An 18,185-nucleotide genomic window follows, 5' to 3' on the forward strand; every position below is an offset into this window, starting at 1 on the left:
CTAATGTGGGACCTTGTTGCACATGTGGTGTGTTTGAGTGACAGGCTTCAGCTCTGTGCTGATTATTCTGCTCCTTTTACATTTGAGTCAAAGAAAACAGCTTCAAGGTGAACAGAACTAAATAAGATAATAAGTTTATTGTGATCATATCCAGATGACAATAACATGATGATGTTCCAGAGCAGAGCCAAGCTGCACACTGTGCTCACACAGCAGCGTGGCACCATGATAAAGCTAAAACCTGAGTCGCCTGACAGTTTATTGTAATTCTGTCATTTCTGTCAACATAAATCCCTGCACACTGGAAATGCCACTGTGTACATATATCTATCTGTTGTTTATTGCTTCATTCTTTGCATATATTAATTTTATATTTCTTATTTATTTCTTTTTGCCCTCATCGAGCTGCATGTCTTTTAAACCGGAGTCAAACTCCTTGTATGTGCACACATACTTGGCCGATGAAGCCGGTTCTGATTACTCCACAGTGTATTTTTAATGGCTTTTTCTGTAAACGGTGCATCAGCGTTAAAGTGACGGCACCTCGACTCGAAATGAAAACAGATCTGAAGGTATGTGAACATCTGGAAGTCATGTGTTTGAATTGAATTCGGCTGTTTTCAGACCAAAAGTGGATCATGTTGTCTTTACCCTGTGAGCAGGTGTAAGGCGTGTAACAGTAGGTCTTAATGTTTCTGAATGAGTAAAAAGATATTAAGAAGAATCTGTTTGGCAGTTCTTTTCACAGGTGTTTAGATAAATGAGGAAAACCTCTGCACAGATTTTGTGTTCATACGCCTTTTTGTTTCTGTTCGGATGCAGGAAATAGCTTCTTTTAGCATTTCTTAGCTGCTCGTCGGCCTTGCTGGCTGCACCGATGAACGTTCACCTCTTCCCGTCCATCCGTTCCCAGATTTCGTCCGGTTGCCGTTCGATGTCCGGTAGCACATGGCTGAGGCTGCCCCGCGGCTGATCCTGACGATGCTTTCGACTAACCGCTCCGGAGGTGCGTGGGGGTGAAATGGATGGAGCCCATGGCCAGACCAACGCACCAGCTCCCACCGCCCAGCATGTCCAGCCGCAGCAAGTCTCCCCCCAACTCTGGAGAAGGTAGATGGGGTGATTATATCAACATATGATATCATCTGATATATCATTTTTAACACATGGGGTGTGAACTGCTTGAAAACACAGAAAGTCCACAGCGGAGGGTTTTTGTCTCAGTTGCAGGCTCTAACTCCATGGCATGGGTGAAGATGTTTAAAAAGCCTGGGGGAGGCCTGAAGAAATCCTACCAGCCTGGAAGCATGCTGTCTCTGGCGCTCACCAAAGGCCTGCTGAATGAGCCCGGGCAAAACAGCTGCTTCCTAAACAGCGCCGTTCAGGTGAGCACGTTCTCTGACAGCTCTGGATCGCTTCTCAATCTGCCTCGACAGATTCTCCTTCTCACGTTTCCACACTCGTCTGGACGCTGTAAAGCTACATAAAGTCATTTCTGACCACCACAAACACCTCTGTCTCATCCACCTCACAAACAAAACTACAAACTGTTTCCTGAAGTGTTCCTGAGTCCAGGTATTAATCTCTTTATCCAATCATGTCGCTCCATCCTCGCTGTGAACCACTGAGCCTTTCAATCATGATACTATCACCTGTTACCAATCAACCTGTTTACCTGTGGAATGATCCAAACAGGTGTGTTTGGAGCGTTCCACATCTTTCCCAGTCTTTAGTTGCTCCTGTCACAACGTGTTTGAAACGTGTTGCTGCATCAGATTCAGAATCAGCAGATATTTACAGAAATCAATGAAGCTGATGAGCTCAGACAGTAAAGATATTGATGTTTGAACATGTCAGAGAGGATCAGCAGGTGATCACATTCGGGGTTTTTTTTGTGTTTCACAGCATCCCGACTGTGTTGGAGTCAGGGTTGTAAAAAAAACTGTCAAATCAAACAAAATACAATTAAGTAATAAAAAAACTACATGTATTGTAAGTTTCACATTAAACTGGAAGGATTATAAAAGAGAAGTACTCAAATTATGAATAAATGTTCTTTTTTCATCTCAATTAAAATTAAAAGGACTTAGTTTACAGTAAAAAATAAGGGACAAAGACTTTTGGAAAAAATGTGCTTCTTAAAATAAAATGTTTTAGAAAAATAAAAAAGAAACCTGTAGCTTGAGTTTTTCTTTGTATTCTGCTTTGTTTTAGGGACAGTTTGTCCGTCAGTCAGTGCAGCTACAGTACACGGATCAGTTTGGAGACGGGCACAGGACGTACTGCTGTGGACGTATATACTGCACATATATATATGTTTAATTGTGTGCAGTGTTTTCACTGCTTTGCCTTGCCGTCAGACAGGCCTTTCAGATGTGAAACTGCAGCCATTATTTCATCTATGCTGTCTTTAAAGCCACCAGAGCCGCCGGCCCACCGCTGACCATCAGGTCTCTGGTGGGCCGGCGGCCCCCGTGCTCTGCCAGGTAAAATGACTGTTTTGTTAAAGGAGTCTGGTGGCTTCGGGGACAGCGACATGAGGCGACATGAGGGCTTCCTGACAGAATCTAAATATAATGTTAAACTGATGATGCTGTTTTTTAGGTGGTCCTTTTTTCAGGTGGAAATCATGAACATCTGAGAGTCTGTTCATTCTGTCTGCTGAGATCTGAATCCTCTCATATTTCCTCCCGTTGTCTCTCGTCTCATCTCCCGTGAAAAGCAAACCAAAATAATGAGCCGAAACGGAGTGAAAGCTGTGCAGAGTGTAAACTGTCTGTGGTTCGGCAGCTCTGACAAACAAAAGCATTTAATCCAAGAGGAATATCAAACCTGGTGTTTATGAGCCTCGTCTCCTCTGTTCACGTCAGCGTTTTTGATACGTGTGCTGCTGTCACACCTTCACAGGTGCTTTGGCAGCTCGACATTTTCAGGAGGAGTTTGAGGCAGCTCTCAGGTCACTTCTGTCTCGGTGATTCCTGCATTTTCTGCGCTTTGAAGGTTTGTATGATTCTGCACTTTGAGCTACACCAACATTTCATTTAATCTGTAATTATTTGATACAATAACTTTCTATGAAAGTAAAAACCGGTCATGAATCATAATTTGATGAGGAGGAAATGATTGTTTTTCTTCCTCAGAGCATATTCAGCCAGTTTCAGCAGAGCAGAGAACGCGTGCTGCCCTCCGACAGCCTGAGAAACGCCCTCGCTGAAACGTTCAAGGACGAGCAACGCTTCCAGCTCGGCCTCATGGACGATGCCGCTGAGTGCTTTGTACGTTGACGCCGAGCCTTCGGCTTTGAATCACAGTGATGGTCTGAAAGCCCCCGCTGTGAGGAGTCGCCTGCTTCGGTCCTGTTAGCTTTGGATGCTTGAGTTTGTCTTTTATCTCCGTTTTGTGTGTTGGATCAGCGAAAATGTTCTAATCTGTTTTAAAAAAGGACACGTTTTATAATCTACAATCATTTTAAACTCAAATTGAATATTTTCAGCTGTTACAGAATTATAATGACGCATGAAGCAGCGAAATGCGTCGCGTGTGTGCTCGCATGTTTTAATGAATCTGAATCTGCTCGTGTTTCATTAGGAGAACATCCTGGAGCGGATTCATTTACACATCGTGTCGGACGCGGTGACCGACGCGTGTTCATCCAAATCCTGCATCACCCATCAGAAGTTTGCAATGATGCTTTACGAGCAGGTGACTTCATTTCTCTGCTGAGTGACGGTGAAAAACCTCCTGACCTGAGAGTTGTATTCATGAGAAGTATTTTAGAAATCAGACTTCCTGTCAGCAGAATAACTGAGTAACCAGACAGTAAAATAAAGTGCAGCTTCTCTTTTGCAGTTTGTGTGTCGCTGCTGTGGAGCCTCTTCAGACCCGCATCCATTCACAGAATTCGTACATTATGTCTCAACCACTGCTTTATGGTGAGTACTTGATTCACTGCCACGGCTTTAAAAATGGGATCCAAAAATCAGGCCAGAGTGCTAATCCTGATTTAAATGTCAAAGTATTAAATAAGGTTACTAGAAAATTATTTGATTGCAATGTTTTTCAATCTCCTTCCCGTCCTTTAACAGCCTTAACTCCAGTCTCTTAAATATAGAAATATACACATTACATCTTGTTCACAGTGTTTTCATTGTTTCTGTCGTGCTACATTAAACATTCATGATCTGAAACTTGACCTCGACAAGGGAAGCAGATCTGTTTGGCACCTGATCAGCAGAGAAGCACACAAACCGATCCATCGCTGACGGGCCGTGTTGCTTCAAGCTTCACGTTAAATGACTTCTGCTGCCGAATCTTCTGGATTTAACCAAACCATCACCGCCAAACCTCTAAACACCCGATGTTGGTTATCATTCGGCTAATCGTTTCATTTCCCCAAAGGTTGATAATAAAATAATATAAATATATCACCGTGCATCCTCGCTCAAGTCCTGTCAAACCAAGCCGTCAATAAATAAGAATACCCTATTTTCCGCACTATAAGGCGCACCTTCAATGAACGGCCTATTCTAAAACTCTTTTCATATATAAGGCGCATAGACAGAAACTACCGTACTGTGGTGTCTGGGTTGCGTTATGCATCCACTAGATCAGGGGTTGGCAACCCGCGGCTCTCTGATGCGGCTCCTGAAAATAATTAATAAGCATTTATTTAAAATGTATTTTATTTTAGTTTGTTCGTTTTGAAACAAACACCGCGCGCTCACAGATGACAGCTGATCCTGCGTAAAGATGCAGGTGACGGCGCACAGCGCTGATGTGCAGACGCTGTACGCTGAGGTTCAGGAGCAGAAATCACATGATTAATATTTTAATTGCCTATTATTTAGCATATATTCATATTTTTTCATTGTTCAGTGAAATAGTCATTTTATTATTCAGGTTGACAGCTGACTGCACGCGCCAGTAAAAGGATGACGGCACGCAGAGAGTGGAATACCGCTGTTACTTTGGCCACGCCCCCTGACTACGATAGCCATAATTAACCAATATTGATCCATATAAAAGGCGCATCAGATTATAAAACGCACTGTCGTTTTTTGAGAAAATTAAAGGCTTTTAGGTGCCTTATAGTGCGGAAAATACGGTAATTAACAGGAACATGTTTTATGTACAGCTGTGCTTCTGTTTCTGAATTGTAAATAATGTAAAATCACGGGGTTTCACTCAGTGGCCAATGATATCAGGCACAGCTGTAATATAAATATATTTCTATACATATACAAACGATCGATGCTGTTAGTAACTTATTGATTGAAGTAGATGTTTATGATGATTGTAGTTTGGTTAACACCACCACAACTACGACCTCATTAATAACCAGACAGAGGAACTAAGACTTCTCTGACAACAAGAACTCAACATTACAATCTTCTTAAAGGCAGACCCTGGGGGGGGGTTGTTGGGTTGTGTTACAGTGACCAGGTGTAACTGATAAAGTTTCCTCTTGATGACACCCTCTGTCTGCTTTCACTCACAGCCAACAGGTCGATCGCATGCTGGGGAAGAGCGAGCGGCTCAGGTCGGACATGTTTGGTGAACTGCTGCAGGCGGCAAACAACACAGGTGACCTCCGGAGCTGCCCGGTATGTCATTTATCGTCGGCGTTCGCTTTCATGTGAAGTTTTTTCTTAACAAATGAGACATCTCTCCGAAACGATGGCTCGATACTTTTCTCCACAACATCGGCGTGACTTCAGCCGTGAAGCGCTGGTTCGTTACGTGCGGATTTGAATGAATAATTGAGCAGAACCGTTGTGTTTTACGATCGTTGCGGCCGTGCAGAGCACGCTCTGTGCTTCGTGCTGTGACACTGCACTCGAAGCGGCCGGAAGGAGACGGTGCCAGACTAGTGTTAGGATATAAATAGCAGTAAGGGCATAGCCGCTGTTTTTCTCTCATCTGTATTTGCTCGTCTTCCTCTTCAGTGTGCGTCACTGTGGTGAAGCTGAGAGCTCTGTTTATGCTCCCAGAAACTGTGAGCAGCAGATAACACAGGCGATCAGGCGATCAGGAGATCGTTTTAAAGTGAAGAGTCACTTGAGTTTTATTTCGGTTTAGTCCGGCGAGTGTGAGAACCTGCTCCTCTGACGTCTTTCTGTATTTATTACTAAGATTTGGTCTCAGCGTGCTCAGCAGTGGGTCCGCCGGGTGTTTAGTCTGCTGGAGCACTAACACTGCAGGCGGGGGAACAGTCACCCACCACCAACAGATCCACCTTCCAGCAGCTCCACAGTGACATTTATCATGTTTTATATGGAACACATTTTAGTTTTCATCATGTCCGGTTCACTGCTGCTCGCCTTTTCATTTTATTCCTGCGTCTTTGTTTGTGAAGCTCGTTGTAATGCTGCTTTTTAAAAGATCCACACAAATCAGCTCCATTCACATTATTATTCTCTTATAGCTAACAAACTTATTACCAATACATCAAAGAGTTTGATGGGTTTTCGTTCGTGAAGGGGGGCCACGCTGTAGAAATGTCTCATGTTCTGTTACTTCTATCACATCTTGAATGGAGACAAACAGTTTGTGGATAAAACTCATTCAGAGCCGAGCTCTTTCCCCCTGCTTCCGGTCTTTGTGCTAAGCTACATGTTGGCTAAACGCGGTGACCTACTTCTGTTCTGAACACACACTGAAATCCTCATTCTGCTTCCCAGAATGCACACACAGCCCCTTTAAAACAAACAGCATAAACTGATCATTTATTCTGTCTTAGAAATCCAGAGCTGAGAGCTTTTAGGACGTTCTTGTTGCGTGGACACTGATGTTATTATGGACCTTCATATTTTGCAGAGCGACTGTGGTCAAAGTATCAAGATCCGCCGTGTGCTCATGAACTGCCCGGAGATCGTCACCATCGGGTTCGTTTGGGATGCCGAGCAGTCGGACCTCACGGATGATGTCATCCGCTCGCTCGGCCCGCGTCTGAACCTGTGTGGGGTAAGAGCTGAAGCGAACACAGAGATGCACGATCTGCATCACTTTCCTGGAGAGAGGGTTGCCAACTGTGAGTCAGCAGTTCAGTGATCAGCTGTCAGCTTTGTTTAGGACTTATATACTACAACCCCAAGTCCACTATATTCAGTTTGCTCTAGTGCAAAGACAAGATAAATAATCGTTTATGGATTTATCGATCCAAAAACGTCTGTTTGAAACATTCCTGCTTATTCAGCAAAACAATGCAAAGCCACATTCTGCAGGTACCAGACTGGCCTGCCGGCTGTCACCCATACAAAGTGTGTGGTGCATTACAGTGTGCCAGAATATGACAGCAGAGACCCCCGAATCCTCACTTCCTCCATGTTTACTGAGTGTTGTTGAAAGAAAAGTGATTTTCTCTCTTATTCCAGCTTCTTTGGACTGTGTTTCAGGCATCAAATTCAGACTCGTGGTATCAAACACACGTAGATTTTATTCTCACAGGATTAAGCTTCTGCCAAAGAGCAATATGTGGAGATCAAACTTGTCTCAATTTGCTCCCTTTCAGCTTTTCAACCGTGTCACTGATGAAAACGCCAAACGGAGCGAGCTGCATCTGGTGGGGATGATCTGCTTTTCGAGTAAACATTACTCGGCATTTGCCTATCACACCAAATCTTCAAAGTGGATGTTTTTCGATGATGCTACTGTAAAGGAGGTTAGGGACTCTGATATTAATCTGCTTTATCCCTTCTCAGAAGTCCACTACCTGCCACTGCATGTCACATGCTCTTATGTCATGCTTTACTTTTTGCCCAGATTGGATCCAAATGGAAAGACGTTGCCTCTAAATGTCTCAGGGGACATTTTCAGCCACTTCTTTTATTTTACACCAATCCTGAAGGATCTCCGGTGTCTAACGAAGACGCACCGCGACAAACCACCATGTGTCCTCGGTACAAAGCCCAAGTAAATGGAGACGCGACAGGTAAGACGTCCAGACGTGTGGATTTCAACCTTTATGAAAAATCATTGTTTAGATCAGGGGTCACCAACCTTTTTGAAACTAAGAGCTCCTTCAAGGGCACTGAGTAATGCAAAGGGCTACACTTTGATAATACACTTCTGAATAACAAAGTTACACAGTGTACCTTTAATTTGATATTATTAGTGTCTCTCCACGTTGTGCCGCTCAGCCGTCGCACCGCAAATGAGACACACAGTTTTCTTTCAGGTTAGTAAAAAAGAACTCTTCCTCCCATTCACTGTGAAAATGAGAAGGTTTCTACCTTTTTTCTGCTGTTTTTGTGGGTAGAAAACGCGTTCGTCTCCTCGTCTTTGCAGCGCTCACAAGCTCATCTCAGCAAAGCTGGTTTGTCATGCGCACTAGACTGACCTCCGACCCAGACTACGTCAGAGTTCGTATATTAAACTTTTTTTATGATATACATTTTTTTACGTTTCTATGTATTCGTTTTTAAATTTTCATCACTGTAAATGTAATTTAAAAAGAATAGCAACACAATTAAATAAAATTTTAGACAGAGCTAATTCGTGATTAGTGCTATTTTTAGAACTGGCTTACGGGCGACTGATGTGGATGCTGCGGGCGGCCTGGTGCCCGCGGTTACCGGGTTGGTGACCCCTGGTTTAGATCTAGAGGCTTCAGAAATCTTTTACTATTAAATCAAACTGTGTCTCGTTCTCTTTTACCACTAACTTTGAAAAATGATTTAGTGAGTTAGTTGTTGTTACTGTGGCATCCTAAATCAATGGAAGGTGTATTCAACAGCAGCTAATCATGAAGCATCTCTGTGACGGGACTTGTTCATGTGTCAGAGTGGAAGAATTTGTTTGTCCCATGTTTATTTGCCAGCAATTAGTGAGTTTTTTTGGAGGTAATTCCCCTTTTTAACATAAACTTTGTGTCAGGTGTAAAACCAGCAGGGATACATGTGACCTCGGTCATCCAATGAGCAGCAAGTCTGCAGTCTAGAGACAGCTGAACATCGTTTTTCACTCTACTGCTGATCAGAAACACGACCATGACAGGATTATAATCCAGGTTACCCCAAAATGACCACGCACATATTGTTTAAGCAGCTGTTATAAACATTTGATGTGCGTTGTGTCGGGTAAAATAGGCAGCTAACATCCCAGTCAGCCCTCGTGTTATTACTCATGTATTCATGTTAAAGTGCTGCAGTTACTACGTCCTTTTATTGGATCACATGGGTCATCTAACTGAACTTTCCACAAGGATGAACGACCCCGATTCCAAACAGGTTATGACACCGTCTAAAACATGAATATAAACAGAATGCAATGATCTGCAAATCCTTCAGACCTGGATCCAGTTCGCTCCAGTACAAACTGATAAACTTCACTGATTGTTGTAAATATCTGCTGATTCTGGATCTGATGCAGCAACACGTTTCAAACAGGTTGGAACAGGAGCAACTAAAGACTGGGAAAGATGTGGAACGCTCCAAAAACAACTGTTTGGATCATTCCACAGGTAAACAGGTTGATTGGTAACAGGTGATAGTAGGGCCGGGTATCAATTCACATCTCAAGAATCGATTCGATTCGATTCGGGTTCGTGTTATTAAAACCGTTTTTCAGCTGTTTCCTGATTGTCTAGTTGTGCAACATATTAATAATAGTTTTTATTGACATTTGGCAGCAAATTAATGAAGTATTGGCAGTTAATGATGGTTATAAGACTAGTGAAAATGGCCAGGACCAATCCCCCTCCCACAACGTTGATAGACGAGTATTTTACAGACATATTATTAAAAATATGACATTAAGAATTCACCCAAAAGCTGCTGCTGTTAAATACAAATGTACCTTTAATTTGGCCATTTTGTCCACAAACAGCTGTGAAGTAATTCATCAAAATGTATAAAAGATAAAGAGATTCAGTCAAAGTGCTGCTGCTCACAGGCTCAGAGGAGGGGGGGACCTTAGAAAACATCAGTGTCTCACCGGAGTAAATCTCACTGTAAATCTTTAGAGGAATAAGACTTTCAGTTGCTTTCAATATGCGAACAGGTAAACTGGACATTTTAAACATGAACTGTCTAAAAGTCACATCAAAGCTTTAGTGCACATGCAGCGACATCACCAAGACATCATGTCCAAGTCCACCGCGGGACCACAACAGAAAAGAGCTAGCTGGTAGTTTTAAAACAGTTCCAGATATCCGCTCTAAGCGAGTCTGGTCTTTTCAAATCTGGAGCTCGGCTAACTTCACTGCTACCACCCGACACCATGTTGTTATGAGAAGTATCTTCATGCCGCGCTTGCGCGAGTCACGTCCTTATTTATACAGTCAATGACCACGTCACTGGTGGGGTTAAAGTTCACCCAGGAAAAAAATAAATAAATTGTCGCTAAATACAGTTTGTTTGCAAATGATTGCACATGTTGTACACAGAGTCAACACAGTGTCCTCAGACAGTGTCCCCAGCCAGAGTCCTCAGACAGAGCCCTCAGACAGAGTCCTCAGACAGTGTCCCCAGACAGTGTCCTCAGACAGAGTCCTCAGAGTCAACACAGAGTCCTCAGACAGAGTCCTGAGACAGAGTCCTCAGACAGAGTCCTCAGACAGAGTCCCCAGACAGTGTCCTCAGACAGAGTCCTCAGACAGAGTCCTGAGACAGAGTCAACACAGAGTCCTCAGACAGAGTCCCCAGACAGAGTCCCCAGACAGAGTCCTCAGACAGAGTCCCCAGACCGTGTCCCCAGACCGAGTCCCCAGACCGAGTCCCCAGACAGTGTCCTCAGACAGAGTCCTCAGACCGTGTCCCCAGACAGAGTCCCCAGACAGAGTCCTCAGACAGAGTCCTCAGACAGAGTCCTCAGACAGAGTCCCAGACAGAGTCAACACAGAGTCCTCAGACAGAGTCCCAACTGTTTTTGGTACTGGGGTGGTATTACCATGAGTTCAGTAGTCGAGGTTAGCTGAGGTTAGCCCGTCGTTAGTGATGTGTCGGGGAACTGCAACATAGTGTGTTTGGTTATCACGATAAATAATGGATCATAATGGGATCCGAAGATTTCAATTTATCCAATAATTTCATTTAATTTTCATTTCTCAACAATTTCTCATTTCTCAGTTGAAAGTATCCCTGAGTAAAATGGAACATGGAACAATGCCACTACCTCCGAAAACGATGATTTCAGTCTGCAGATTCCAGTTGTGGTTTGCTTCGGGATTGCGAGAGTGCTGTTAAACCGCAGGCAGAAAGATTGTCCTGCCCTGTGTGCTGGCTTGAACTTGACATGAGGATGATGCCTCTGTTGCACGCAGATTACCACCCACGCCTCCCTCCCTAATCCCTGCTCCTGTGGCCGAGCGCACTCATGCTCCTGCTCCACAGTTCTCACTCCTCCCCTAGACATGTCCCATGTTTGCCTCCATTAATTCATCTGCTTGGGGTTTTTTGGCAATGGCGCCCTGCCTGTTCAGATGGATTGTTTTGCTGTAGAGTGGTGCCCAGACACTTTGTCTGGCATGAGACTGGATTCTTGTTTTTGTGAAAATATGTGTAAGTAATTGATTTTTTTTATTTTAGAGTGAAATATGGCTCAGTTTTTGAAACGATCACATGTTCTCTGTGCATTATTATCTGGTTTCTGTTGAGGTTTACTGTCTTGTAATGGTCTTATCCACGCTTAAACTACAAAGACAGCTGCCCTGCACAGCTATACTGCATTACTAAGCCTGTCTTGGTATAACTTCAGGCAACATGATGAAGTGAACATCAGTTAATTACTTGGCAGCTGTGTAAGGTGCACTCCATCTAAATCTAGTATCCGTTTTCAGTGGAACTACTTAAATGTCAGCATTAGGCTACATGAACAAATCTGGAAATCCATAATACTACAGCTTACTCACTGCTGTTGCTCTAACATCCAGCAGCCAGGCACGTGCACACAGCATTATGCATTTTTGGAACATCTTCTTCAAGTCCAGAACAAACACTGAATAAAAACAGAAATATAAAGAGGAGCCGCAGGAAAGAGGAGCTGAGAAGGAAATGTGAAAGACAGCGCAGCTGGCAGTGAAAGTGTTGATCTGGAGGCAGATGTTGTCCGTGACTCTCACAGCGACCTGCTTGCTACAGAGGCAGAGCCGCACACCACAGGGCCGGCAAATGTGGCAGCACTCGTGTATTTTAACGTTGCCAGTGATGCGCTGGCATCTCTTCATTGGTAAGATTTCTTTTTGTTTAGTTTTGCTTCCTGTCCTGTTTGCAGCAAAGTCAGCAATGGCCTGGCTGGGCAGCCTTCACGGTCAGAGAGCTGAACCTGGTACGTTCAGTCAGAAACCTCCAGTGTGATTTTATTGGAGCCCAGCACTCCACACCGGGCTATCACACATGCTCCAACACCTCCGGTAGCCCACATACGAATAGCAGGCTGTACCTGTTAGATTTACTGACACAACAGTCATGTGACACCCTGATTGTTTGTCCATACCCCAGGATGCTTTACGGTGGTAAAGGGAATTTAGGTTTATATTATTTACTATTAGCCTCACTGATGGCAGCAGTGAGTAAAGATTACAGAAGAGCTTAAAAGTTGAAAGTGCAGTTTTCTTCATTGTAGAGCAGCCACTCATCTGCCAATTCAATATTTTTGTTCCTCAGTGAAACATCCGCTTGGCAGTCCTAACAAGTTCCAGGAGCCTTTAATGGAGAATTTGCAGAGGCCAAGTGAAACATCAAAAAAGGATCGAGGGCATCGGAAAACGGACTCATCACAACACAAAGGTAGAGCACTGTTTCTGCATCACAGAGGCAAAAGTAAGACATACAGGGGCGAGCCAGCATAGATAACCACTGTATGTCACGTTTGAAAAGGTCGCTCTACAAATGATCCATGTCCACTTTTTCAGAGATGGCACATGCAAGATCTTCATCTCCAGAGAATGGACTGAGGCCTGCTGGGGACCAAAAATTAAAACCATATCCCCGCACTGAGAGGACATCAAACCATTCCAGCAGGGGATCTCAGGAGCCACGTGGACAGTCCTTTGGCACACAGGGTGGTGGGCACAGCCGGAGGAACAACACGTCCCCGAGTCGCTACGATCAGGAGGGCTGCCAGGAGCAATGGGAAAGAGGCGGAGGAGAAGGAAGCCGCAATAAACCCAAGTCCACTTGGAGACCCATTCGGGAGGTGTTAAATGTTGACACCGTCCTGAACGAACTGGAGCAGCGGCGTCAACAGCAACACGACAGCCCGCGACACAGTAAGCCGTCATTCCAGGAACGAGTGCACGCCGAACAAAGCCGGGACCGCGAGCGGGAATATGTACGAACCAGAGAAGATCGCAAGCAGAAGTGTTTAATGACGATTTACGAGGACGAACAGCGACACGAGACCGAGAGCCACAGTTCCGTAGAGTCCGAGAGCAGGGCCAACCAACAGAGGGGCAGCAGACTGAAGGGTGGCCCCAAGACACTGCTGCGCAGTGATACCTGGACCATTCAGAGGACCGAGTCCGGCTACGAGAGCAGCGACAGACTCAGCAGCGGCTCCACCAATCCCGACTCACCTGGCGTCGATGGCTTCGCTGCTAAAGACCAGAGATCGACACCGGAGGCACAGCTGCAAAGGTAAGAAACACCTTTGTATTGTGCAGTGGACGTTTTTATAAGAACAAACAGAGGTTTCACATTCAAGACGTTGGAAGAATCCAATGAAAAGAATTCACCAGAGATAATAAAGACATTTCTCATGGTGGCTCGTAGAGAACATCCCACCCTGCACAGGTAGACCTGTCAACAAAGATAAGAAACACTGCATGTTCACAAAACTGTGTGCTTAGATTGTATTTAAGTGGGTTTGAATTGCAACATCTCATTATAAACGTATTCCTACAATATGATGTCACTGAGGGCGTAGATGAAAGGATTTATGGTCTAACTATTCTTTCAGTAAACGTCAAACAAAATATCTAAGCATGTACTAATAACCCACTGACGAGCCATGTCAGAGGTGTTATTGTAATTAAATTGGGATGGAATTAGTGTACGTCTGCATTTATCTGCTGAAAATGTGCTTGATGTTACTGAAGGAGGACGGACTTCAGCTACATACAAGGGTTCATCTCATTTATATACATTCTCGTACTTAAATATCTAAATTAAAGTTCAGATTTAACAGAAGTCTTCGAAGTAATCAAACTTTTAAAGGCCTACTGTCACGGAATCAGTACCAACCAATATATGCAATAATAATGATGAAATAAATCTGGTTTGACCCGAGCAGAAACTGTTTTCAATCATTTTAGTCTTTTATTTTCAGTCAGCTGCACCAAAAAGGAGGCGATGCCAAATCAAGTCTCACATCCTCACCTTCACACAATGGTAAGTTCCAACATTTCCAAGGCTTCCTCAGGTGCAGTAAATGTTTTTGCTTGTAATAAATGTAATAAATGTGTTTGGAATAGCGTGAACAAACTGGATAGTTGTATCTTGCTATCTGTAATGTTTAATTTATGAGTCTTTATACTGTAAGAAGTTCAGTCAGGTTTACATAGAGTAATCTGACACTGTGGATGCGACAATTTCACATTAAGACAACCTCAAAAACATAAAGACAGTGTCAAACACAACGGAAAACTTCTCGCATCTAATCTGCAATATGTCGAGGAAAAGATTTACAGAGAAAAAGAAGACCGTCCATCATTTCTTTTTAAAGAGTAAGAGGAGGAGTTCTACCTGTTTCTTCTCTTTCTGTTAACAGATGAAGTGACAGTTGTCTCTGATAATGTGAGAGTAATTGAAGATTGATCGCTGACTGATTGATGCCGGTTGATTTCTGAGCTTGGGCTGGTTTCTTTAACCTCTTCACCCAGTCAACCCTGCACAGACATTAATCTGACGATAATCCCACAAAGCTCATTCAGAAAGCACAGCTGGGCATGGCTGCCGGCATTGTCATAAATATCTTTGTGTTTCACGCAGTACTTTGAGTGCGCTGCACTCGGTACTTTATCGAGGCTACGTGCATCGCGAGCCAGCGTTCCCAGCCGACAGTTAAAGCTTTTATCCGTGCATGGAGCTCTCCAGGCAACAGCAAAGAAAAAAAATGACACATCTATTTTTAAAAGGGAAGGAATTCGGCACCACGCTGCCTCTCTCGTGCCGACTGGCTCGTCCAGCTGTGACTAAACCCAGTGAGACGAACACTCTGCTGCCACCTTGTGTCCGGACGGGACACGAGTTTCACAGTCCCGTGCAGATAATTCTGTCTCTGCTCGGTCTCTACTTTTGATTTATTTTGCTTTATTGTACGTGTGTTCATCTGTACCTGCCTGGTTCATACTTACAGAAGAAGATTAGGTGTTAAGTGAAATAAAAGTGTTGAGCCCTGACATTAATCTCAGAATTTGGAGAAAAAAATAATCTGAATTATGAGATTAAAGTCTAAAACCTGCCACTTAGCAGAGCTCTGACTTTATTGTCAGGATCCTGAATTCAGTCTGAAAATTCAGAGAGAACATTCATTAAAATCTCAGCGCTCAAATCTTTTTTTCACAAGACTAATCGTCTTCCTGGTATTGAGTTTTTTATGCACAATGTCTTCTTATTTGTTGTATTTTTGATTTTTATCTTCTGACATAGTTTAGAAGGTTTCTAGGTTGTAATTTTTTGTGTAGGTCAGAAGATAAAAACGACCTTTTGCATCCATTGCAGTGTGTAAATCGTTACTTGCTGCAGTCGAGCAGACCAAAGGAAAACTGCTATTTGTAGTTTTTATGTTTTCCTTTTTGAACAGGATATTGTTTCTTCGTCTGTCTCTATCTTTTGATCATCTTTGTTTCATATTTTATAGGTAAACATCAACCCAAACCTCAGGGAAAGAACCATGACCAAGTTTCACATTCACATCTAAAGTGCAGTCCAAGTTCGAGGTAGTGCCCTTAACTGTGAATCAAATGTCACTTGTTATCATATGAACATATAAGGACTCATAAATTGGATTCCTGTTATATTTAATGATGATGTCCGTCACTCTCTGTAAACCTTCTGTCTTGTAGACGGAAATCAAAGTACACCTCATCTAGTAGCTCCAGAAAAGCATTGTCTTCAGAGAGGGACTCCACTGGTTCAGATAGCAGGCAGGGTGAGCAGCAGGAGCTCACAAACTGTAGAGGGCCCACTGGAGAAAGTACAGCCCTGAGGCACATCACGAAAACCAGCAGCTCAGAGTGGAACAGCTCCGACGATCTCGCTCTGTCCGAGCCCGAAGAACGAGATAACGCGTACGAGGCCGTCGCCTCGGAATCCCAGTGTCCTCGCGTATCTCCCAGCAGCGCGACCGCGGAGCCTCTCCAACAGAACAATCAGCGTCAGCTCGCCACGGCTGGGTCGCCCCACCTTCGGCCCGCCCAGCGGATCCCCCCGCACCAGGGCGAAACGAGCCACGCTGCGTTTCGTCCGAGGATGCTTCAAGAACCCTTCCCGCCGAGTCCTCGTCTCTCGTCCGCGTCCTACGTCAGTCCTCACAGGAAGCCCGACATTTCAGGCCTCAGAACCTTCTCAGACGCCAGCTCCAAGTCGGGCTCTGACCCCGAGAGAAGTACCCCGTCGTCGTGCGACAGCGAGGAAAGACTGACTGGATGCAGAGCGGAACAGGCCGCTCAAGAGGTTTCTCTGACAACGTACTTCAACGTGGATAACTGCATGACGGAAACATACCGTCTCAAGTACCACAACCAGAGGCCTCTCGTCCTCTCCGCCACGCTGCCGCGGACAGTGGCTGTGACTGAGCGCAGAGACACGGGACACACACCCCCCACTGACACACACTCACAAGATGTGCCAAAAGCCAGAGCTGAAACAAGTAAGCCTCTCTCAGTACGCCTACACAGCGGGATGGAGGGCTAACCATAATGACCTGAAACTGTAGAAACTGTCAGCGATGCAAACACATCAACACGACTGTTGGTTTTCCATGATTGAGCGTCAGTGTAATGAAGTAACCTGAGCTGCCAGGAATTAAACGTGCTGCTAAAAACAGACAGTCCTGTCTGGTTATTGTGATTCCATTAACACTTTTTCAATTCATTTCCAAGACTAGTTCACCGTATATATCAATAACAACAGAAAATTAAATGACAGTATTCACTGTGGTACTTTTCTTTGATGTAGTGTAAATGTACACACGGGGTGAACCACAAAACATAATTAAAACAAGACTTTTCTATTTGTTTCTTTACAGGCCATAATAGCAATAAACCCACTGCAAAATGGAACCCAGTGACAGCCAAAGGACTGGATGAACGAGGTTTTTTATGAGTGCTTCTTGGTAAGGTTTGTTTACATGATGGACGGTGGTCAGTAGAGTACTAACTGGATGCCAAAGAGTTTACAGAATGGAAATGTGTTCTGAAGCCTGATATCTCCAAACTGAGTGGAATATATTTATGCAAGCTTGTCACATAACTAAACCTGTTTCTAGATGCCGTTGCGTATTGTTTGACGGATTAACAGCTATCACATATCCTGCACCGTCTTCCATTGTCCCGCAGAGAGATCTGGTGTTAACCAAAATTTTCAGTTTCCGGATTTCAGTTTGCACAAAGGGTTTTTGAGTCTTTATTAATCTTTTTATCACCTTGTGTCAAGTTTCAACTTTTTTTTTTTAATCTGTGCAGTAGTTCTGCTGAAGTGTTACAGAAATAAGCTACAGCAGTATTGCGAGTCGGACGTGAGAAATGATGGTGAGGCACAGTTAGACTGATTATACCGTGGTCTGTGCAGTTTCAATCATAGATGGGGTGTGATGACAGATCGCAGCATGTTGACGTGAACAGATAAAGACTGTTTATCAGAATATGACGTCCGTCTACACAACGAAATCAAACCCACAGGCTGAAGGTTAGCCTCAGCAGCAGCAGGTTTAAGGTAGTTCATTGATTTAAGCATCTGTAAACAGGAGTAATATCTGGGCGTCTTACTGACTTTAGGTCACCAGGGAACAGATATTGCAACCTTTGCATGTATTCAGTTTTTGCTTTGTTTCAGCTGTTTCTCATTTATCAGTTATTTTACAACATGTATGTATTAATGAATGCCTGAGGCCTGCCCCTGACTGTCAACCCCCCTGGCTGTAAAAACCTGCTGATTAAGATTCTTGCTAATTCAAAGATTTCTTGATTTTCCGAGAGAATCAAATTTCACGGCATCATTCAGAAACATGAGGAGATCGCTGAGGGA

At 43.9% G+C, this 18,185-nt stretch overlaps 1 protein-coding gene across 1 annotated transcript; it reads left to right on the forward strand.

Moving 5' to 3' along the window:
• Positions 1-1,046: 1,046 nt before the first annotated feature.
• On the forward strand, positions 1,047-17,526 carry usp53b (ubiquitin specific peptidase 53b). Its single transcript, XM_041933750.1, has 16 exons — positions 1,047-1,110; positions 1,225-1,385; positions 2,908-3,000; positions 3,141-3,275; positions 3,589-3,702; positions 3,850-3,932; positions 5,498-5,603; positions 6,817-6,963; positions 7,511-7,660; positions 7,762-7,930; positions 12,603-12,725; positions 12,851-13,574; positions 14,266-14,327; positions 15,799-15,877; positions 16,004-16,809; positions 17,188-17,526. Exons 1-16 carry the CDS (start codon positions 1,071-1,073, stop codon positions 17,262-17,264), a joined length of 3,069 nt encoding a protein of 1,022 aa, XP_041789684.1. The 5' UTR covers positions 1,047-1,070; the 3' UTR covers positions 17,265-17,526.
• The last annotated feature ends 659 nt before the right edge of the window (positions 17,527-18,185 follow it).

The sequence above is a fragment of the Chelmon rostratus genome, chromosome 3 (genome assembly GCF_017976325.1).
Source record: "Chelmon rostratus isolate fCheRos1 chromosome 3, fCheRos1.pri, whole genome shotgun sequence".
In the NCBI taxonomy this organism is placed as follows: Eukaryota; Metazoa; Chordata; class Actinopteri; order Chaetodontiformes; family Chaetodontidae; genus Chelmon; species Chelmon rostratus.